Raw genomic sequence first — 25,107 nt, 5'->3', positions numbered from 1 at the left:
TCATCATCTTATGAGAAATTTGAAATGATAGAAATAATTTAAAATTATTGTTATCTAAAAGATAGTTCGATTTTGACAAGGTTGAACAAAGGCGAAAACAGGACTCATTATGGCCGAGGCTTTAGGTGTTCGAGAAGTGTTAAGCTGGCTAAAACAACACTTTGCAATAACGTCGATAATTATAGAGATAAATAATCTTCTAGTTAAATTAGCACCGGAAAGAGATTACGGAAACAATTACTACTTTGATGTTATTAGTCATGATTGTAAAACACTCACATGCGGCTTTACTTCTGTTTTTGTCTTTCGATAAAAGATAACAAACTATTATGACCACCAGTTAATTCGGACTTGTAATCCTATGAATGATGCTATAGAATAGATAATAAATCCTTCATCTTTGATTCATGATGTACTCGAAATTTGATTTCCCCAATAATTAATCAAAACGTTTGTTTCAAAAAAAAAAATTCCTAACAAGAGGTGGACATAATACTGTATTGAGAGTTTCTATTTATGATTGTAAAGCTTTCATGCTTCTATTTCTTTGCTTCCATTAAAAGATCCTGCGGGGTATGGATAATAGATCACCCATCTTTAATTCATCTACTCAAATTTTGATTGCCAACTTCACATTCAAGAAATTTAAATTATGATTCTGCAATCTAAATTACTTGCGATCAATAATTTTACGTTAGATTGTTACTATTATATAGATTTAGGATAGATTCTTTATTGGTGCAATGACCTTGGAGACCCTTCTACTTATCAATTTTGTCAATTGAATCCCTAAATTTATCAGAACACAATATTTTAAACCCCTTTGACCATTGACCAAACTTATGTATCATTGATAATGTTGAGTTAACATGCATTTGATGAAAAAAGTATTTTATTTTAAAATAATAATTATAAAAAAAGAATAAAAAAAACTCATTTGGTTGTCATTGCACTTCGTATTCATTTACAAAAAAGTTATTGGTAAAAAACCAGTGAACAAACCTGAAAAGCTATAAAATTTAAGATATTGGTATTTCATATAAAATGACAGCCTAAAAAAATGTAACTTTTAATAAGTTCATTGGAGGAAAAACGTCATAGAGGCAGTGATTGCGGACGTGTACATTACTGGAAGACTAGAAATATCAATGTCCATATATATATTGCCAATCAACCATCTCTTCAAAAATATCACATACAAAATGCGTCTAAAGAGCTTACCAAAGCAAAATGTCCACACTCCTCTTCATTCTCTCCTTCATCCACTTTCTTTTTCATTACAAATCAATCATCCACCCTAACCACTTAGACTAAAATGTCTTTTTAGATTTTAAACTTTTTAGTGTATTCAGATTATTATTTGTTTTTTAGGCTTCCAAAAAGAGATCTAAAGATTACACAAAGAAAAATGATGGATATGGAATCATTAGAACTCCATTGATAAGTTAGAGATCGCTTGAAAAATAATAAATGGGTCTTGTGAATTTAATTCAAAATTGTGATTAAGATTAGTTGAATTGTATTTGAATTTTCAAGTCAAATGGAGAAAAATCTCATCTATTTGAATAAATATGAAGAACATACTTATTTGAAATAATTTTTTTTAAAAAAAGATAATGCTCATGTAAAATTTCCAGAAATTTCAAAAGTGGCTTAATTGATATTTTTTTAATTTTTAACATGTAATTTCTTACATCTCATTAAAAATGACATGTAATTCAACGTGTAAGCAATTGTACTTCACACTAGTCCAGACGAAAAAAAGGCCTAAAGTATTAGTGGTTCAATTACCAAATTGATAAGGAAAATCCAATTTAGAAACGAAGTCAAGTAAAAGGGTCTCTCAGGTCGTTCGACCTTCTTTGTTCAAACTCCTTTAGGAGGAACAAATAATGTACAAACTGGAAATATTTATAAAAAAATCAAACACTTGTACACCTTAGGTTGCTCTTCGAGTCACATCCAACAATATCAATTAAGAGAAACCGTAAACATAGCTATTACAAGTATTTAGCACAACTAATAGGTGTTTCAAAAACCGCTAAAAACGGGGAAAATATCTCATAAATTACTCTAGAAGAGGCTCAGACTTCCGTACAAAAAGAAAACTCAATTGAACATTCCATGAACCCAAAACCAATTAGACGCCCAAATTAGAAAACATGTCACATATATGACAAAACAAAATGCTAAGACTAAACCTATACAGGGTGAAGTGCGTTATGGTAACATTGATTCAAGTAGGCATCCCTTTATGCATATGCTTCCTTCTCCACCAGCCCATTTGCCGCATTCACATTACTTGCAGTAAAATTATAATGTTGTCCAAGGAATCAAAAGAACCTCTGTATCACTCATTCCTGATACAACAATACTTGTCCCAGAGTGATGTCTTCTCAATTTCCACCATTAGATTCTTGAGCTTGTGGCTGTAGTCACCTCCACTGCAAACAATGGGAGCAACAAATACATTACTAAGGTCAGGCAAACAAGGAAGATCGAGAAAAGAAGAGAGGAAAGGAAACAGAGGTATCAAATTGCAACAAGAATATTTTCCTTTTCACACATGGATATCGAGCTTAGTTTATAACACTTGTATATTGCCCTAAAGGCAGTCCTAATCAAAAGTAGCAGTAGATGAGCTGATGACTCATAACTTCATTTTGGTATGAAAAATCTGAAATATGCTACACTGGGAAAGAAATAGAAATCTTCCATTTTCACAGAAAGAACAAGAAAAATACGAAAAGGATAAGAGAAGGTCATCCCCCTAAATTATTGATTCAAGACACATGTCAACAAAAGCACAATCATTTCAAGGGGACACTAAAAAAAGACTTACCTGATACGATTTAAGGCTGCAATTGCCCGAAGGGCACTTCGAATCATGTCTTCATTGCGATCAACCTCTTGCTTGACAGCATCCTGTTTTGGTCTGAAATTTATTGTTTTCTGCAGAGGATCCACCAAAGAGTCCAGAACTGCAAAAGCAATGTATTGTAAACATAACAAACTGGTTCATTAGAAGGAGAAAAAGCAGCAAAAAGACTATACCTGCTAATACCGCTGAAGGACACTTATCAGCAAGTTTAGAAAGGATAAGGTGGCATGGCATTTTAACATCATAATGATCTGGGAGAAGAGGCAAAAGATTCAGTTCAGCAGTAAAATAATTGCATGTGAGCGCAGTGACATGTCCAATGATGCTACCACACGGCCACACCCATCCCCAAAAAAATAGAATTTGCAGACATCAATAAAATCAAATCAAGAATCAGAACACCACATTTGGAAAAATAGAGATAACAATAGAAGAATCGGGTCTATCACAAGCTATCAACTTACCATCCAAACCAGATTGAAGATATGGGACAATGAAAGATGAGGGATTCACTTGATCAAGACAAGTGTCTAGCAATGTGTCTACACATTCAAAAGCTGCCTTTCTCAGTTCTAGTCCATCATCGACTGTATGCTTGAAGGGACCTAGATCAACCGTTCTTATCAATTCTTTCTGCAAGAGGAAAGAAGCATAATCAATGATAGAGAATGCCACCAATCAACTGTTATTAGTGACACTCCTAAAGTACAAGGTTAGGAATAATTGATAGGTCCTGAATTATCTTTAATTATGAGACGCAATTAATCTAACTTTTAGACAACAATCACGCATATACTGTCCTAAATGATAGGATCCATGAGTAGGATCAGTACAGGTTCTCTTTGTTCTTATTTCCACGATAACTGTAAGATAATTGTCCACATATGAGGAGAGGGTTCTGAATTTGAAAGAATTAACCAACATGGGATGTCAAATGAGGCTGCTAAACAAAAGCAACAAACCTCTAATAAGGTGAATGCCAAGAATATATGACTATATGGGCACAAACATGTCCTAGTCCTAATTTACTTGAGACAGATGCCCATAAGATGATCATGTTCACAAATTGTACATATAAAGATTAGCAATAAGATCATAGGCAAAGTCTGGCCCATTCCAACTTAGGGTATGCATTTACTTAATTGCATCTTCGACTTCACAATTTATACCACCGTATATGGAATAATGTTATCGGCATGCTAGCTGATAACATCCAACAGTTGTCTTGGTCAATTAACTGGAGATTTGGAATATCATGGCATTATGCTCGTGGGGAGATGAAACAAGCCTATTATTTCATACCACCATCTAGCCAAACTTTAATCTACAGTTATCCATCTCTGACTCACACGATTAAAGCTTCAAATAAGTATAAATACAAAAATACAAAGAAAGATGATATGTTTAATCAATGAATTGTAGATAATACTTGCATGCAATTATTCTACTACTCGGGAATAAGAGTATTCAGCAGGATGTAGTGTAATCCTTGGGCCCATAGCTTTAAAACAGCAATCAAATACATATCTCAAAGAACCAAGAGTTGGAGTTTCGCCAGTGCATGTACACATAAATTGTGCCAATCTGGTACGAACATATGTAGACAAAAGGAAGGTGGTGTGCCCCAGTTTCAAGTGCCTTGAAATACAACCTAAACTAAAATGCACAAAAAACTGATTAAATTTTAAGGAGATATTTGTCACCTTAATTATAGTCTGATCATAGAGAAGTGGCAAGAGTTCAAGTAGAAGGCCCTTAATCAGGTTAGGCTTGTTATGAGCTGCAGTACTCAAGGCCAGGACAGCTGCACGCCTAACATGCTGCACAATAAACAAAGCATGTGATGAGAAGTTAAATTAGGGGAAGATATAATGAAAGACTGCAAGAGATGACTGTTAAAAGGAGAACTATAAAGAAACGAACAGCATAAAAGTAAACACGACATCACTGGACTGGGGGGCTTTGGGGTGACTGCATGTGATTTTTTTTGGGGGGGGGGGGGGGGGAGGAGGGGGGAGGAGGGGGGGGGACCAGTAAATTTTTACGGAAATGGAAAAAGTTCTTGACATCAAATTAGGAATACCCGGTCTTTATCCTTTATAAGCACTAAGAAGGATGAAATTTCACGAGACAAGATTTCATCTATCTTCTCGGGTCGCTCAACTATGGAATATTTCACAGCAATTACAACAGTCGCTCTGGTGAACGCTGCTGGATTACTAATCCGATCCTACACAAAAATTATAGTAATAAATAGTCAAATTTGCAGACAGAACATCAAGTGCAAAACGAAATCATTTACAGGAAAGAAATATATCATTAGTTGTACCTTCAATGCAGGAACAAGCTTGCCAGGTTCAATAAGTGCAATTTTTCCCAGGCACTCAGCTACAACATTCCTAACGCCCTCTTCATCACTTTCACAATGATTAAAGAGCAAATTAAGTATTTTATCTACACTTGAATCCTGGAATTCAGCATTATCCACAGACTGTCTCACTATGACCTGTTGGCAACCACATATCACGATGAGTCCAGAAAGCAATTAGCTTGGAGGGAAAAGAATTTCTGAAATAAGAGACCATCTAAAATGTAGATACCTCTTTCAAAGAATGGAGCAGTAGGTACTGCTTCTTCTGCTGATTGTCTATTTTGTCTAAGATAAAGGGTAAATACTTTGGTAGATTACCCACAGCAATGTTTCCTAGAGCATAAGAGGCAGCTGACTTTATCTCTTCAAAAGGTGATTGGAAGGACTCGATGACAATATTTTCGATATGGGCATGTGGACTTAAGTCCTTTCTCCTTCCAATTTCCCCTAAACATAGCAAGGCAAGATGTTGCTTGGCCTGAAAAGGATAACTGAACTCAGAAAAAACAGGGTTCTCTTACAGTTATTAGTACCATTTGAAGAAAGCAGAAGAAACAATGTCATATAAACTTATAATTCTCAATGGCAGAACCATTTTCTTATCCATGGTCTATTTTAAAAAAAAGTCTAAACTCAGGAAATTTGCTTTGTCATTTATTATGTGTGTCAGTAGTTTGCCACAACTGCTAACAAAATACAAAAGCTAATGAAAAACAGAAAATGTCATCATATCAAATTTCCTTGTACGCTTTCGAATACTCCTTCATAAACTAACTTTTAGCATTTAATGTTCATTTTCTTAACATGTCATGTTAGGAAAATGACATCAGTGTGCGGAGCACACTTGTTATCCACAGTTCAAATCTTCAGTCCTAGATGTGTGGGTAATTTCTTATTAGAGTGCCAATATGGTTGATGATATATATTGTTGTCTCCTTATGGGTGGCCTTGGACAATTTCACATCACAAGCTAGCTTTTGAATCAAGTTAAGGCCATGATCATTTCTTTCATTTTTGCATGGTATCAGAGCCATTCCACTCCAACTATAGGGGTTGTATGACCCTAAGCATATCCTCACAATTGGCAAACATGAGAGAGATGCTAGGTATATAAAGAAGTAAGCTTTGAAACTCTAATGATACACTTTTTAGCCTGCAAAGCTTAAACACAAAGTGGCAGTATCACTAGTGGCTAAGATTGTTACAATCGGTAGAACAATGGGTTATTACCTACTATCATGGTCTCGAGTAATCCTCACAATGAAAGAGTAACTTCAAGGGTTGAGTTAAACCCAAGGTGTATTTCCTTGAAATGGTAGCAAAGCAGGCAAAAGGTCTTGGATTCATGTCACACCGCCACCCACTATCCAAAAATTTGTAGCATGCTTGCCCCACGGAAAAGAATCAAGTGAGTGGGGGGGCATATTAGCATGTTGAAGGCATACAATTCAAGTAGACTACTCTAACGACTCAAGTCTTTAGATGAGATAGACATACAATTCAACAGCAACAAACAACTTATTCAAACAACTTATCCAAGATGCAACTAAATAAATAAAGGGCCTACCGAATTAGTACTACTATCATCTTTCAGGCTGTCTGTTAACATGTTTACAGTAGAAGAACACTTCCGATCACCAGCGGCAAGACAAAGAACTGCCACACATTGACCGATGGAAAAGAGAGCTTGTTTGGTAACACCACCAGACTGAGGAGATGGTTTCGCTGTTGAAAGTAGAGAATCTAGCAGAGTATCGAAGCTTGTATTGGCAGAGTAAACCAATGCAGCAAAAAAGTTTTGAAGGGCCTGCATATTAATAGAAGTGAGTTTCGCATAAGAAAACAGCCTAGATCAAAACTGAGACCAAGAGAAACAAGGAAGTACCAGAAGGGCTTGCCCCTGAAGCAGTGAACTTCTCACTAGTGTCAAGGCTTGAGGAAGAACTTTGCTTCTTACAGTCAAACCCACATTAGCACTTGACCTTCTGTCAGCCATTAATGTACAACAAAGCTCCAGCGCAAGGGCTGTCATGTGCAAGTCTGAGTCACTAAAGTCCAGATGAATCAAAAGTGAGAAGATATTAATGACACAATTTAAGATTGAAATATTGTAGGAACATATGACATGTGAAAATTAGTAAATCAAATGAATCAAAATACAAACCTAATTAGCGTAGAAAGTTCCATAACAATAACTTCATACGCAGCAGATCCAATTTTATCACCATAAGCAACAATGAGGGTGTTCAAGGTCCCTAGAGTAGCTTGTCTGAGAGCTCGATTGGCCTACCCTCCAAAAGTAGCAAACTTTTGAGACTTCCTCATAATATAAAATGCAATGAATTTTTTCCTAAGTTGTTAACATTTCAGAACATCTAGTTTCACCTTGCGTAAGAATGCAGTTAACTCAGAAATCACTTGCTCGATGACACATGAGAGGTCTAGGTGCAATGGAGAAGCAGCTATGACAGCAAAAGCCTGCAAAGAAGGTATGCACTCTGAGAAAATTTCAATCAAATCAATGCAACCAAAGCAGCATGTAATTTAAACCACTTGCCATGGGAAGAGCAAGAATATTGGCAGTACTGAAGGTCAGAAGTCCTGCCTAGGAAACGGTGAGAGTAGAGGGGAGGTAAAGTAATTCTATAATACTGTTACACAAGGGATAATTCTATTTTCTGGCCATACCAACTCATGAGCCAAAATCTGAAATGTTCATTTTCCCTTTTTTGGGTTCGAAGAATAAGTTAAAATTAACAAAGCATCACGAAGATGCAAAAGTTGACATCTTAAATTGATCATTTTCTTTGATCCCATAGTTCCTGATGTACAAGTAAAATTGTTGAATTGTTCAAGTACTTGTACCTTTTTCCAATTTATATTCATTTTTGTGATTAAGGTCTTGCCTGATGAGAAAATAGATGCCAAAAGCTAAACAACCTAGTCATAGATAGAGTTCAATCCCTAAGAAGTTAATGTCAAACAAACCTTGACAGCTGTCAATCTAGTTATTTCATTGCCCATTCGATCCACCAGAACTGGAAGACATGCAGGTAATTCAGCATGCAGGTGATCACCAAATGTTGAAACTACGAGCCCCATGCAAGTAATTGCAGACTCCTTAACCTCCTGGGAGTCGAGCACAGTTTAGATAAACATCAATTTACATACGAAAATATTCATTTCTCAAGCAAGCACAACTAACCTGATCCTGATCTTGGTTTGTCAAACGCACCATGATGGCATTATATATTGGAAGAACATAGGGTTTGAAATCAAAGGTTGAACCCTAAAAGGCAACATAATCAGTGCTTCAGATAGAACTAATACAAGTTGTTGATTGGCAAAGTAAAAGAAACCTAACCTCAATCTTTGGCCGCAACACCCGTACAAGCTCACCACAAACTCTTAATGCATCTGCAGTAACTTTGTAATACCGCTCACCAACAGCCAATATAACAGGACTAGTTATAGCCTAGTTAACAAAAACAGAGAGTATAGTCAAAGAATTGTTAGACAAATGATTTCTATTTTCTGACCATTTATTCGAAGGAAACGCAAAAAATTAATTCGAGAAAATTTTTCAAAATCACAGGGGGGAAACGACAGACTTCACAAATAAAAAGGAGGATATAGCATTATTAGATCATCTCAGCATTGACCAGTCAAGGAATGAAGCCATACAACTAGGCTGAATAAAGAAATTATGTTTTTTTTTAATTTACTATGTGAAAAGTAGGTCACCCATATATATTACAACCTTTGACAAAGTGCTATACAAGTACACACGAATCAATGTATAAAATCATATTTATGCAAGATTACAACCATTTCTCAACCTTTCTTTGTGTTTTTATGTGAGAAGTAGGACGCCCATAATTTTTAAGCTTTTCAAAACACGGTACCATGAGTTCACACCAGTCCAGGTATGCATTTGATCTGCTAAAATTGTATAAAGCAGATAAGCATCAAGATGGCTTACCTTAATATGTGGGTGGAAAACAGGTGGTGAATGTGATGCTAACACTAATCTTGTAAATATGAGGGCTTCAATCTTTAAATTCGATGTGGAAGATTTTTCCTGTTCAGCACACCAATGGCAACATTTAATATAATAAAAGAAGAAACAAAATCCAGGAAAATTCACAAAATAAAGCACAAATACAAGCATTAAAAAGACAACTTACACATAATGCCTTCTCAATTCCAGGAATAAGGGATCCAATGTGATCTGCTAGACAATCAGGCAGAACAACCACGAGTTCTTTCAAAACTGAGAAGGCGCCAACCTAAGAAGTGGGGAGACTCAGGAAATGTAAAGCCAAAAAACACAAAAACAGCAGCAAGGCTTGCAGTAAGCAGTGGACACATACCTTTGTCTTGACAGACTTCTCCCGAAGCTGCTTATTTAATGATCTAACAATCTTGGGCACTTCTTGCTTCAATAGCCATCTAGGACTGAAAGTTACCATTGAAATCATCATTTATTTGACTTATCACAGATAAAAACATATTAAAACCATCATCAAAGAAGTAAGCATCAGAGATCTCCTAATCAGCGCTATATTTGATGCGGTAAAAAGAAAGTGAAATCAGTACTCATTGAGAGAAAGGAAAAAACAGTTAATACCCCAATAAAAGAAGGGGAAACACAAAATTTAAAACCATATGGGAATCTAAAAATCTATGTCCTACATATGATTGGGTGCATCATGTCTTTGATGGCACAGTGCTTGAGGCTCAACAACCACAAATATTAAACCTCTATTAATTTCCATTGAGGTTAAGCCAAAACTATACACTATTCAAGGTAACATTCCATCAACGCAGCTATGATTTTTTATAATGCTAGATTCAGATGTTCCCAGTGCAAAAGCATTTACTGAAGTTTGTCAGTTGACGAGATTAGATGTGAGTAACGGTTATACCCTGAGTCTACTTTGACTACGGAAAAAGGTTAGTATGCATAGACAGTGCTATGTGCTAGATTTAAATATTGTGGTTTTAATTTTTCTAAGTGGTCATGGATATGCATCTGGAAGAACAGAGCACCATTGAAGTTGGATTGCTGGATGGGGCTGGTGGCGCATGGTGCTTGTCTGAGGGCACATGGTAAAAAGAGGGACTTATGATTGTGACTGGTGTCCATTGTACAAGAGACAAAAATATGAGGATGTCAATCATCTTTTCATCAACTGTTATTTTACCACACAAGTACAACATTTTCAGCATAGTGGTGATCAGTGAAATTCCCAAGACAACCAAAGAACTACCAAAAGTGTATTGTTGATATACCCCACTCCAATTTTTTCCTATTAAAAAATAAATCCATGTAAAATGCACTCAAATTTTGGTTTTTGGGAATTTTTACATGCCCAGCATCCTTTCTATCCTTTGATCTTACAGCTTTATTTCTGCACTATACTGTCCCGGCTCAAGTTCACACTAAAAATTGCATATATTTAGATTCTAGTTCCTTCTAAAGTGAAACAAGTGTTCCCAAAAGTGACTGCCTTCCACTGTTTTATAAAATGATAATAGAAAACACAAAATTGGACAATTTAAGTTATATAAAGAAGCAATAGCAATGACCTACCTTGATTCATTCAGATCAGTCTGTCCTTTCGTAACATTGCCTGTTTGTCGCAACAATTCAGTGAATGTACTGAACACATCCATCTGTCGAGCAAGTTTTGAGTCAATTAAAACCAGATCGTTAAGGGAATTCAAAAGACTTCCAATTTACCTTAACATTCTCTTCCCTTTCTTTAAACCTATCAATCAACTTTGGACAAGCCTGCAAAAGATTAGAGTCAGCATTATAAATTTATTATGACTATGAGACAGATGTACTGTAGCAGTATACAGAAACATTTCAACTTCAATAAGAAATGAGAGCTACATCTGCACGACACACTAGAGAGGAAAATATAATGACAAATAGAGGGTAAACACTTATATTAAACTACAAATATATAATAGCTTGAAGTGAGACTAACTAGGTCATACTTCCTGGTTATACCTGCTCGTACAACTTTGATAGCATCTCAGGCCGTGTAACTACCAATGCAGCTAAGCATTTGGCAGCAGCTCTTCTAACCTTCCAACTGACATCTTCATCATCCGTGTATTCATTAGCACTCTCACTACAACAAAATTTGACAAGTGATTTGATTAGTAAGAAGAACCTAATGAGTCTTAGCAAAGATCCAGAACGTGAGTGAACATACTCATCTTCATCTTCCTCAAGAATTTCTTCATCAATATCTTCGTCCATATTGTCAGTGAAGTTGGGATCGTAGCTGAGATATTCCAGGGTGAGATGCAAAATCTCATCACAGTAGGAATAAATATCCCGGGGACACCTTAGCAAAAAGCTCTCAAGTGCCTGGAATAAAAATACTTAGGCTGCATCCAGGGGTTTAATAAGAACAGAGAAAAAAAAAATCAATTAATATAGCACCTGCAGACTATATTCACGAAGCTCCTCATCATTTTCAGATGCACTTGTACAGTAGTTAATAAGCAATGGAACTGTATCTCCGAGGTGAGGACCAAAACGATAACCAACAGCACGGCTGGAAACACAAGTTGACAGCCCAAGTAAAAATTAGTCTACAAAATAATTGATAGTAATAGAGGAAAGCTCTCCAAAAGTAAGCACCACATCTCAGAAAGAAAAAATAGAGGATCTTGAATGAAAAAGTGACAGTCAAGAGTGTGCATGCATGTGTCCGTTTCACACCTTAAGTTTTTTCTATTTCACGTTTATCTAAGTCCAGAATCCATTTAGAAGTATCAAAACATTAAAAACTCAGCTGCAAAAGAGTGCACCCAGATACAAGTCACTCAGCCCTGTTTCGTTTCACTTGATACAAGCAAGCAGCTTCTTTAGGGCAGTGAAAAGGACACTGTCCAATGGAGTGAAGAATATTGGATGTGAAATCTTTTAATTGAGTATCCAGGATACCTACTGTTGAGAAAAGTACATTGTACTTGGGCATTTGTCTAAAAAATTATCAACGCAAACAAGTATATCAATATCATGTAACATTTGATAGGACAAAATGCAAGCATCAATTTAAATTTAGGATTTGCTACCTTGAGGCCCCGATCATCTGAATGTTAGTTCGTATCATTTCTGATTTTAAGCTCTTATTGCTTAAAAGGCGAACAACTTCAACTGTAGCCTTTGCAAGCAAATCATCCGACAAACTCGAAGACAGAGATGCTGTAAAAGAAAAAGGTAAAACTGAATTTACTGAAGAAAAGTTGAAATCTCGGCCACCAGTCCAACAGTACATGATAGTCTATGAAATCTTATTAACTCATGTGTGTCTGCAACGAATATTGCAATTACTATCACCCAAAGCATCTACGACTAAGAGGGTATTTGGATTGGCGTAAAAGTTGGTCAAACCTACTTTTCAGACAATTTTTGACATCTGAAAGAGTTTGGCAAATATATAAACACCATAAAAATAAATTGGGGAATGTTTGGCAAAGTTAAAAATAACTTAAAATGAGTTCTAAATGACTTCAAAAAAGTTAAAAATACTTATTATTTTTTTAGACTTAAGCTACTTTTTTAAAGCCAATCCAAACGGGTTTTAAGCAATCAAACAAACCCTGTTTTAATGAGTTACACTCTCCATTCACAATTTAAAATACATCCAATAAATAGAAGCTAATAACAAAGTTACCTATACATGAAACGGTCTTCTTCCGGACACTAGCTTGATTGGAACTTAGTTGGGGCAATAATGAAGTTAACAAAGACTCATGGTCAGTGTCCATCAAATTCCCATACTTGTGAAGAACATCACATAGTATGTCAAGACATTCACATTTAATCTCAGTGCTCATTCCCTGGAAGGGAGACAACAATAGAGAAACTTATAAAAAAGAAAAAGTAACTACAAATATGTGTGCATTTGAAAATAAACAAGTAAAAGAGTGTTAATTCCCCAAATATAAGGCTGATAAGAGAATATACAGAAGAATGACAGCATCACTTTTTAAAACAAATTGTGCACGCATTGACAATTCACCTACAATCCTGCCTAATGTTTCTGAACAGAACACATCATTTTTTTGGTTGAAGGCACTTGCAGATTTCTTGTATGTAGAGTGAATGATGGTTCCGCATCTATATAAGAAGTCCCTTTATGCAGAGATTTTGGGTGGAGTTCATGGAAAATCATCTCTATTTGCGTGTTTCTCTTTTTAGTAGACTTCTATATTCGACATGAGCTCATATGATAAAGAACAATTTGCGGATCAAAACCTTCTTTGTCTCGAAGGAACTAGTAAATGATAATACCTTTCTGAGGCAAATTATTCATTTTAGCTTCCTTATGTTAACCTGCACCCAAGGGTTTTGGCCTATTAGTCAATAAAGTGCGAGGACAGACACGAGATCTCGGGTTTGAATTTCATTGGAGGAAAAAAAATATTGGGTTGTTTCTTCTCATGTGTCCCCAAGCCTCGGTGGGTAGTTAACTCGGTACCAGGTGTAGATAGGAGGTCAGGTACCCATTGGAATAGGCTAGGTGCATACAGGACAGCTCAGATGTCATTGCCATACAAAATTCCCAAGCTGTCCAACATAAGAAGGTGCAGAAGGTCAATCCTATATCATCTTTCCACCTACTAGTCACCAGTATAGGTCACACTTACTACTGCAGTTAACTCAGAAGGCAATTAAAATTCCCAAGCAGTCCAACATAAGAAGGTGCAAAAGCTCAATAATCCTATATCATCTTTCCACCTACTAGTCACCAGTGTAGGCCACATATCAAGTGCCTAGGCCTATCTACTTACTACTGCAGTTAACTCAGAAGGCAATTGGTTGGCTTGATGAGGAAACACAAAGACTGAAATCCAAAATGATATAAACAAATTTAATGAGGGACAAGAAATATCGACCAGAAAGCCTCAAGATCAGAAAGGGCAAATCCAAAATCAAGCATAGGGATGTATATGTTGTAATCTTTCCATGCACCACAGTTAAACAAGATCATCTAGAGCAGCAAATTTGAACGATTCCGTTTTACTAAACAATTGAAAGACAGGTAGACAGGTATCCATGCAGTTCACAAATCCAGGAACCAGATAAGTATTACACGTTTAAGTTTAAAAGGAGAAAAACACCATGTAGCATATCATTCTTTCTATTCATAAATCATATAAGAAAACAAATGGAAAGGGATAAATTGTCCAAGTTCAAATGTAAAGTTGTTTCATGAAAAAGATCTTCTAACCCCAATTAACAAATGATATGACCAACACAGTGAAAATATAATGTAGAGAATTCACAGTAAAGTTAGCTTTGAACAACTCACCGGGGCAGTGATCCCTTTTATTAACTTTGGTGAAATTGAGACAAGTACGTTTCTAGCAATAGACGATGAAGGAACTTCAGATACAATAGTCTTCAAAGCTATGCTAGCAATATCACGATGTTGTTCTTTTCCATTAAGAAGTTTATCACAAAGCCTATTAGTCATCTCTAGAACTTGCTGCTCACGAACCTTCTTCGCCAATGGAGCAAGGCTGAAAAATCAGAAGTAGTCAAGAAAGCAATGATCAGACTGAAATACAATTTTCCCAGGCTTAAGTAATTTGTAAAACAAGACCATGCGTGTCAACAGAATCAGTACCCTACTGCAAAGTGTTTGACGTATTTACAGAATGATATTCACTTCTTCTGCTCTCTTTTATCAGTACAAACAGATTATAAAATTCACAAAGCCTGTTGAAATCTCGTAATCAGATGAGTCAATCAAATTAGCAGTCATGTACAGTATTGGGCATCACAAACATGATGTGCTGCATACTTGGGTAGCTCAGACTAGAGCGAGTTTACATTGTCCAATTCAAATGATAAAGGAACTTCAAAAAGTTTCAACTCAGTGGGTGTGCAGTAGGAAAAACACAAGGCCTGGGCCTTTTTCAAACATGAATCACATGAAACAAAATCAGATTTTGTGTACTTGCTAAGTATAGCATGATTAAGTGTACCATTGGACTAAATTATCCTGAAAGGTGAAACTAAAGAAAAAGGGTCCAGTCAAAATGCTGATATAACCCCTCGTTTAAGCATTAGGTATCTAAATATTTTCTGTAACTTCAGATGTTCAGAAAATCGCCCCTATCAAACAGAGTTACACAAAAAAACTTGGAACGTGCAACTTCCAAACATGTTTGGTCTCAATACCAAGAAAAATATCAACAAAGAAATCAAAATAATTGGCAGACCTATGGTGATTATGCAATAGGAATTAGGATCTATAATACGAAAAAAATTACAATCACGTTATAGTAAGGGTCAAAAAGAAGCTCCTAGTCTCAAGCCAGGAACAGCACAAGAAACAACAAATGGAAAAGCTTGAACTATTCAACAAGGAAAATGAAATTTTAGGCAGACCAGACCTATGGTGATAATGCAACAGGATCTATAATATGAAAAAGATAACAACCATTTTAGTAGGGTCAATATGAAGCTCCTAGTCCCAAGACAGGAACAAAACGAGTACGATAAATGAGAAAGGGTCAAACCATTTCACAGCCAATCCAGAAACATCACCGGCCGCATCATCAAGCTGCTGCAAAACTGTGCTTGATAACTTCCCTTCAAGCTCAGCGTCAAGTTTAAATCCCTCTTTGTTTAACTCATTTAGCAAATCAGAAGTTGCCATATATCTGTAGTCCTTGTCCTTGCCTGTCATCTGCAAAATGGAGTTAAGATAAGTCTAATTGCAAATTTGGATGGACAAACAGGAATTAGGATACTGCAAACAAATGAGTGTAAGAAATAAATAAAGAGAGAAAAATACCCATGCCATGAGATGTTTACCTTCTCAAGTATGTTTGTAATGGTCAAATTCGCCATTTTGAGGGACCTCAAAATCTATGATTTCCGTAGTCTCTACCAACAGCAGGAAACAATTGCAGTTTAATTGGCTGGGGATGGAAAAGATAATAATGAAAATAAAATGCTAATACAAATAATTGACAATATTATTATTATTAAATAACAACAACAATCACTAATCTTTGCAAATTAGCCAAGTTTCAATTCACTGTATAATAACTCTAACAAGTGTCTGGCCAACATGGATGTACTAGTCAAAAGGAAAAAGGAAACCTACATCTCTGAAAAAATTAAGCAATTCATCCGAGGAAAAAAAGAGCTCTAAGAGTGAGGAAATAGAAAAAGGAAAAGTTACACACAATACAGCTGAAGTTAGACCTTGACATAGACACTGTAGCTACTTAACTATAGAGCAGAGGAACATACTAATTAGTAATTATTAATCTACATATATTTTAGGAAAATAAAATAACATCATCCTATCTTATAACAGCAGGCATTCAACTCTTTGTAGATTTAAAAGGAAAAATAACAACAATAAAGAAACTATAAATCTCTTTGATCTTAACCAAGTAGTTCACCATTAAAGATTCCATGAACAATTACAACCATAAAAAGGATCCTAAAAGTAGTGACTAAAGCATCCATCAGACAACTATAGATATTAGCTGCCTTAAATTCTTCACAAAAGGAAGGCATAGTAAAATCTTCTTTTATTATTGGTAAAATTTCACATAGACGTTGTAAATTTTTGAACATAACAAACCAGAAAGGCAAAACCATATCAATTACATTGTGGATTCCAATCAAGAAACGTCAAGAAGTCAAATTCTCCAACATAAACCTAAGAACAAGAAACAACTAAAATAAAGCAAGTATCATAAGAAAATCTTTGTTTATCGCAGGAAAGAAGAGCTCTAAGAGTGAGAAAACAGAAAAAGGAAAAGTTACACACAATGAAGCTGAATTCCAACTGCTATGACCAAGACACTGTAGCTACTATAGAGCAGAGGAACACACTGATTATTAATCTACAAATATTTTATGAAAAATAAAATAATACCATCCAATCTTATAACACCATGATTCAATTCTTGGTAAATTTTAAAGGAAAAAACAAAAATTAACAAAGAACCCAGAAATCTATTTGATATTTAACCAAGTATTTCACTATTAAAGATTCCAGAAACAATTACAACCCTAGAAACCACCCTAAATGTAGTGACCGAGACATCCATCAGACAACTATAGGTACCATACATTCCTCACAAGACCTCCCAAGAGAATAGGCATTGCAGAATCTTGGTAAAAAATCACGACATTATCAATACTTGAACATAATAAAACCACTAAAGCACGAGAATATAGATTACATTGTAAATTTCAATCAAGAAACATGAAGTCAAATTCTCCAACATAAAACCCTAAAGAACCTCACACGCAATTACAAAAAAAATATATATATAAGATACTATAAGTTCTTCACAACAGAAAAGACATTGTATCAATCTTGGTAAAAAAATCGCAAACACGTTATAAATTCTTGAACATAATAAAACCACTAAAGCAAAAGAATGTTTGTAAATTTCAATCAAGAAACATCAAGAAGTCAAATTCTCCAACATAAAACCCTAAAGAATCAATAACAAAAAAAAAAAGCAACTACTATAGGTACCATACATTCTTCACAACAGAAAAGGAATTGTAGAATCTTGGTACAAAAATCACAAAGACATTATAAACTCCTGAACATTATAAACCACAAAAGCAAAAGAATACCGATTACACATTGTAAATTTCAATCAAGAAGTCAAATTCTCCAACATAAAACCCTAAAAAACTAGGATGCAATTAAAAAAAAAACGATACAGAAATCTTGAAATCGCAATACAAAATTCCATTAAAAAAGAAGAAGGAAAGAAAAGCTTACTTCAAGACGAATGCAACACACAGAGACAGAGAGATTAGTTCAGTATATTGATGCGGAGAATCGTTGTATATACTACTAAATAGTATCGATCTGTTGTTATCCTCTTTCTCCCGTAAAACCCTAGTCCATTTGAGGCTATCGGAGAAGAGAGACGATATCGGGGGGAGAGTTCAAGTGAAGAAGTGTTTCTTTCACTTCACCGAGGAGGACCGTATATGCATTTTATAGACTCGACAAAACGAATTACACCATTCTCATGTCAATTTGGTCCCCAAAGTTTAATATCTCCTCATTACAACTCACTACTTTTTTATATTTTTTTACTATTCGATTTTTTTCAATTTACTTATTGGGCGGATACTTATACTTAATGATTTAGTCGATTAATTATTAATTTTTAAATGTATTAATTCAACAATCAATTGTTAAAATATTAGTTGGTTTAATAATGAATAGTAATAGTAATTGTTAAATGATTATGTTGTAATTTATTATATTCACTAATATAAAATCTAATTATAAAAGGGTGAAGTCGGTCTAGGACATACGAATATCATAGAATCATGTGAAAGAAAATCACCTACGAGATAATAAATACAAAAGTGAAATAGATATGAAATTTGAAAAAAAAATAACACTTAACGAATTAGAGATATTAATTGTGATAAGTGATGAAGTTTGGTAGTCATAATTATCCAAAATCATGGAGTGAACATGAAATTATTGGATGTTTATGGAGTATGAAAATAGCAAGGATCAACGGGTCTTAGTATTGTACTGAGTCTTTTGAGGTATACTTATTAGATGTTCTTGTATTCACCAACTAATATAAACTAGAAATAAGTTCTTGTAAATCAATGTGCTTCTTTATTTACTTGTTATCTTAAATTTGAAAATAGTTCAAGAACCTTCAAAAATATTTCAAGATTAGAAAGTTGAAATTGGGTTTGAATGATTGACGAATGTTGTATCCAACTTATACAAATACTATGTATCTCTTGTTGCAACAGAAAAAAAGAAATAAAGAACCTCTAATTCTCATGATATACGAGAGATAAATTTTTTAAGTTAGACAAACAAGAACACAACGGTTGCTACCTGATGAGATGAGATAAATGTTGTTAGAGAATGTAGATGAAAAAGTTTCATGAATTAGTGAATGTTCATTCTAACACTTTGTTTGGATCAATGTTGCCCATTGTTTCATAATATATTGTATTGTATTGTATTCTATTGTTTGTATTGTACGGTAAATACAATGTTTGGCTAGATTGTATTGTTTGTTGTTGTTTAGTAACACTTTAATTGTTTGTTTAATTGTATAGTAATGTATTGTAATTTACAACTTTACTTAAAATCCTTAATTATCCTAGGCTAGGAGGTTTGACAAAGTTTAAATAATTAAGATAAAGGATAAAATAGTATTTTGAAATATTATGTAAAAATATATTTGAAAAAAGAAATTAAGTAACAATTGAAACACACCAAATTGGTTGTTCCATAAAATAAGGGTTTTCATTGTTACGTAACAATAAATTTAACAATACAGTATAATACATTTATGTAACAATCAAAACAAATATTGTAGGTATAGTAATGATACAATATAATACAATGGATAGCAATGATCCATACATAGTGTAAAAGGCGTGTGTAAAAGACAAACCACTACTAAAAAAATAGTAAATTTTGACTTAAAAATTGTTGACATCCACTGAATGTTGGTAATGTCTGACTTCTGAAAGTCGGCATGTTGAAAGATTTAAAGGATAAACTTTCGAAAATCGACTTCATGAAGTCAATATCTTTTATATTTATGGAAAAAAGTCGAAAAAATATTTCAATTATGATCGAAATTATTGTTACACTACCAAATTTTATGGAGGACACTTTACCCTTTGCACTATTTAATAGAGTATTTTAAAGATATATATGTATTCATGTGGACACATTAATTGATATTTATAATTATACAATATTTTTTATGTCCGCGTGGATACATATATACCTTTAAAATATACTATTAAATAGTGCAGGGTGTAAAAGATCCTTTCCAAAGTTTAGTATTGTTACAACAATTTCGATCAAAGTTCAGATATATTTCACACTTTTTTCTAATACTTGAAAAATTATATCATATCATATATCATATATTTATATAGAGGAGAACCTTAGGTTCGCCTATGTGGTGCCACCAGAAACAAGAATTTCCTTTTAAAAATATTTATTTTCAAAACTAGCCTTTCATGAACTTTAATGAAGAGTTGTGACTTCTATCAAAAGTTGTGACTTTTTATGAAAATGTGTGATTTTAATGAAGAGTTGTGACTTTTATGAAAAATGTCAACTTTAATGAAGAGTTGCGACTTTTATGAAAGATTGTGAACTTTCTGAAAGGTTGCAACTTTTCCAAATAATTGTAATCATTCTGATAAAGTACATTAAATATTTGTTCACACTATCCTTTATTGTCTACAAATAGGAGGATTTTCTCTTATTTTAAAACAATAAAAATAATGATTTTCTTCTTCTACTTCCATAAAATTAAATACTTGTGTACTTTGCTCCTGTTGAGTGATTTACAGACACCAATGTTTTAGTATCAATAAGTTGGTGAATAAAATCGCTCCATCCTGAGAGGATGTAATTCTTTACAACTCTGGTATTGGAGGGGAAAAGTTTTTCTAAAGGGGAACATTGTACAATCAGTGGACTCAACTTTTTCCTTTCTATTTCATTTTATTTTTACATATTTTGGTATGTTTTTTTTTATACTCATTAATTTAAGCTTATGATATTAATTGTTATTTTTTAGTACACGTTTAAACTCCGTTGTTTATGTTTCTGCAAATTTATTTTCTCCGATTATATTAAACATATACACACATAGTATATGTATTCATTGTGCAGAAAATAATTATTGTACTCAATTTCAAAAACTCATGTTTTGATATTCTATATTAAATTTTATAACTTAAAGTACTATATATAAGCTTACAGGTTAATCTTTTTTTACATAGATATGAAATTTCCCACTTATCAATTGAAGAAATTCATTATGTAAGTTCAAAAGTTATAATTGTTTTCATGTTCAAGCGTAATATGTTAACAAATTTTTGATTTTCTCCTAAGACATATATCACAATTGTATAATCTATACAACTTAAATATTTCTTTTTGTTATGAAATGCCTTAGTGTATATATTTTTATTTTTCTTCGTTATTTTCCTTTTAATGTTGATTAAACCAATAATTTTTTATTTCGTGAATAATTTAGAGGTCAGTGACAAATAATCAAATTGATGTTGGAATACTGCTAATATTTTTAGAGAACATATTTTCCCATTATTTTTAATGTATGAATATTAATAAAAAAATTATTTGCAAGTCAATGCAATTTATTATTTATAAACTCTAGGTCCGCCTATATGGCGCCACCACAAACTAGAATTCCCTTTTAACTTATTTATTTTCAAAACTAGGCCTCCCTTTCATGAAATGTTGTGACTTTTATAAAAAAAATTGTGAATTTTATGAAAAGTTGTGACTTTTACGAAGAGTTGCGACTTTATAAAGAGTTCCAACTTTAATGAAGAGTTCCTATTTTTATGATAACTGTTTTTATGAAAGATTGTGAAACATTTATTCACACTGTCCTTTGTTGCCTATAAATAGAGGAATTTTCTCTCATTTTAAAACAATTTTTTTTGAACTTCTTCTTCTACACAATTAAATATTTGTTTAATTTGCTCTTTTTGAGTGGCTCACTAACATCATTGTTTTGTATCAATAAACTGGTGAATAGAATTGTTCCATCCGGAGAGGATGTATTTTTTTAAACGTCGAATACTAGAGGGGAATATTTTCCTTAAGGGGACAATGTTCATCCAGCGGACTTGATTTTTTCCTTTCTGTTTCATTCTATTGTCGCAAATCCTGATATGTTTTGTACAATCGTTAATATATGCTTATTTTATTAATATTTATTTTTGAGTACATGTTTTAAAACTTTGTTGTTTATGTTTATGCTTTTGATCATTGAACATAAGTAAAAATATGTTAATCAATAGTTTAATGGAATCTTTAGACTATTAGTGTCATGTAGATGAGAATTCTTAAACTTTTAAAATAAATGATTTTGATCTTTATAGAGTTTTCATTGGCTAAAAGATACATGGAATGTCCAATAAGGGACTTTTGAGTGTTCAAAAGTTATTCTGGTTCCACACCATCTTGGAATTTTAGTTATTCAACTTTTTATTTTATCGAGACATTCAGTCGATTAGTGACATCTAAAAAATAAAGGAAGATAGTGAATTTGAAGTATTGTACTCAAACTTAATCAAACGTTTGGGGTCCAAATGTAGGGTTAAAGTCAATGAATTACCCTTCAAAGTAGGATGGATCCATATTAATCAAATATTAAAGAAAAAATTATCTCCTTATAAACTTTAGATTAAAAGTCACAAATAAAAGTTTTAACCATATTGATCGAAACATAAACAACAAAATATGTCTTTTGGCTATCAAAGTAGTGTCATTGACTTCAAATAATTTTGAATAAAGGACTTGCAAAGACATCATTTAATCCAAATTATTTGAGCGACATGTTATTTCATTGGATTCCAAGCGATGTGTTTTTAAATTTTAATCAACTTATTAAGTACACAACTAATTATATAAGATGTATAATATTTAGATTTTAATGTAAAGGCCTTGAATAGGAGAAAAACTCTCACAATTGATGAATAAAATGTTTGTACCACTTTTTAAAAATACAAATATAGAAAATGAAACAATTACATATCTTTTTTAAAGACTTTGGTGATGAATAACCTACAGTCTAATGAAGAATTAATAACAAAATTCACAAACACTAAGAATCAAATATTTTTTGTTTTATGATTTAAAAAATATTTCATTTATTCTTTGGATGAAATATTCTTGAGAATTTATCGTAAGGATGTATCCTCCCGAAAACACTTACATTATCAAATATTCAGAAGTAGATTATTAACGTGATTCTCCACCGAGTGAAGCTCGAAATATTTACCTAGTTAAGAATAAAATATAATCTTATCTAAATTTAATTATTTTCAATTTAAAATCGTCCTTTTAATAACGATTTTCTATAAATTAATATAAAATAGCGACCTTTTGTTGTCAGTATTATTTGATGCAAGCCCAATAAACCACAAGAATGCAAGCCCACAAGAAATCATCTTGTGGTAGTGGGAACTGCGCTTGCATTCGGATTTCTTGTGTTTTTTTTTTGCATTTTTACAGTTTCTTGCTGTGCAACCTTTTCTAAAATGAAAATGAAATAATTTTCTGCTCCGTTAGATGTTTTGTCATCTCGATTACACTGCATACTCAGGTATTACATCTGCTTTAGCGATTCAGACTTGACGAATAAGCATTCAGATATGAAGAGACATAACAAACTAACAACATACCTCCATAAGGAACCCATTGTGAAGCCAAGTAAACCATGCATTAGCTGATTCAGGAGAGAAGTGTTAGCTAATTTAGTAAGGAACATCACAGAGGCATGAATAGAATTTTTTTTTGTTGGTGGATGTAAGAATAATACTTTTGTGAACATCAAGTATTGAAGCACAAGAATGGCCAACAAGGATAATAAGCAACAAAAGAAAGCAATGACAAAATTTGGCATTCACTAGCCTATAATATACATCTTTTATGGTTTATAAGACATCACTCACCATATAATTTAATGCTTGCACTGGACCAGACATTGCTTGAATTATGTTTCTAGATTACTACGGTCAATCCGAGATAAACATTTCTACAATTGGTAGGGACTAGCGCTGCAGATACTCAGATATATAACGTGACATGTTGATGGCAAGTTGTCTTAAAATGCTTATCTCTGGAAGGAGAAACCATTGTCATTGTTGATCCAGTAGGACGGGAAATATTCTCCAACCCGCTGCTGCCACGAAGAACTTTTGCTCCACATCCAACTATATCAACTGTTCCGACAGCCTCTTCTTCATCAACAAAGACAACCTCTAAAAATTCCTCGCTTGGCTTGCTTCCATGAACCTGTGCACAATATTCCAGGATATGGTTTAAGAGAATAGCTGTAGTATGCACGAAGAATCCTCTGAGTGCCATGCAGCCGAAAAAGCATAAGGAACATGAGAACTATGTAAAGATGTCGATTTTTAAATGGACAGGTTGCATTGAAATCAGAGGCAGACATGACAAATCCATGTTTCACTGAGGAACCGTTTGGGAATGTGATGCGTTTGAGCATAAAAAACAATTCAAGTATTTGCTACGTGATTAAAAATACATCGAGTCATATAAAGGTTTGAGTGGAAAAGCGTTTAGATAGAATGATAAGTTGAACCATGATATATATCACTTGATCTAAATGGGTTTCATGAAATTAATTGAGCTTGGCAGCTTACCTTTCTGAAATGGTTTTCTCTAAACCAACAAAAGCTCCAGCCTCCACCACAGATAAAAAGGATAGCTTTTAGTGACTATCTGCAAATTAGAATATGGAAATATATAAAGAGCAGTCAGCATCTGGAAAGAACAGTGAAGAGCTATTGAACAAGTAATGTCCAGCTCGCTACGACTTTACATCATTCATAGATGATTGCTTCAAGGCCTATAAACCAGTATTTGACTCTACTTTCCACTCCCAAAATGTGTAGTTTAGCTGAAGAAGTCTTGTTTCCTTTTTGTTGAATAGGTTAGTGTGTGACATCTGATTTTCTTTGGCCAATCAATCTTTTCCAGTAGAGATTTGTTCTCCACCCCCAAGTTAATCAAATTGATTCTGGAAAGCACTAAACTATATTACCATCTAAATAACAGATTGCAAGTGTTTTTCGCACAAACTTGTTACCCTGCAATTTATAAAAAGTAGATTAAAGATGCTTTAATAGATTCAGTATACCTGAATAATAGCACCACTTGGATGCTTCTGTGCTCTATTGTCAGGTACACTTGTCACTATGTATCTCGATGAACCAACCAAGGTCCATTCTGACTCTCAAGCGACTAATTAC

The 25,107-nt window shown here is 33.8% G+C and overlaps 1 protein-coding gene across 2 annotated transcripts; it reads right to left on the bottom strand.

Moving 5' to 3' along the window:
- Positions 1-1,944: 1,944 nt before the first annotated feature.
- On the bottom strand, positions 1,945-20,779 carry CAND1 (cullin-associated NEDD8-dissociated protein 1). Of its 2 annotated transcripts, none has more exons than XM_010315975.4 (29): positions 18,059-20,779; positions 16,111-16,217; positions 15,813-15,982; positions 14,597-14,807; positions 12,956-13,121; positions 12,354-12,483; positions 11,716-11,830; positions 11,483-11,640; positions 11,275-11,398; positions 10,999-11,049; positions 10,849-10,931; positions 9,626-9,710; positions 9,440-9,541; positions 9,235-9,333; positions 8,617-8,727; positions 8,458-8,541; positions 8,241-8,381; positions 7,638-7,730; positions 7,417-7,538; positions 7,138-7,300; positions 6,820-7,059; positions 5,482-5,730; positions 5,211-5,387; positions 4,965-5,111; positions 4,585-4,701; positions 3,346-3,514; positions 3,055-3,132; positions 2,843-2,981; positions 1,945-2,444 (listed from the first exon to the last, which is right to left on the bottom strand). In XM_010315975.4, exons 2-29 carry the CDS (start codon positions 16,144-16,146, stop codon positions 2,351-2,353), a joined length of 3,654 nt encoding a protein of 1,217 aa, XP_010314277.2. In that variant the 5' UTR covers positions 16,147-16,217; positions 18,059-20,779; the 3' UTR covers positions 1,945-2,350. The 2 variants fall into 2 exon arrangements, with proteins under 2 accessions (XP_010314277.2, XP_069148978.1); XM_069292877.1 differs by having other exon boundaries at positions 16,111-16,182.
- Positions 20,780-25,107: the final 4,328 nt, after the last annotated feature.

The sequence above is a fragment of the Solanum lycopersicum genome, chromosome 1 (assembly GCF_036512215.1).
Source record: "Solanum lycopersicum chromosome 1, SLM_r2.1".
NCBI classification, from domain to species: Eukaryota; Viridiplantae; Streptophyta; class Magnoliopsida; order Solanales; family Solanaceae; genus Solanum; species Solanum lycopersicum.
The sequence above is the reverse complement of the archived record's forward strand: the minus strand, read 5'-3'. Positions and strand labels throughout refer to the sequence as shown.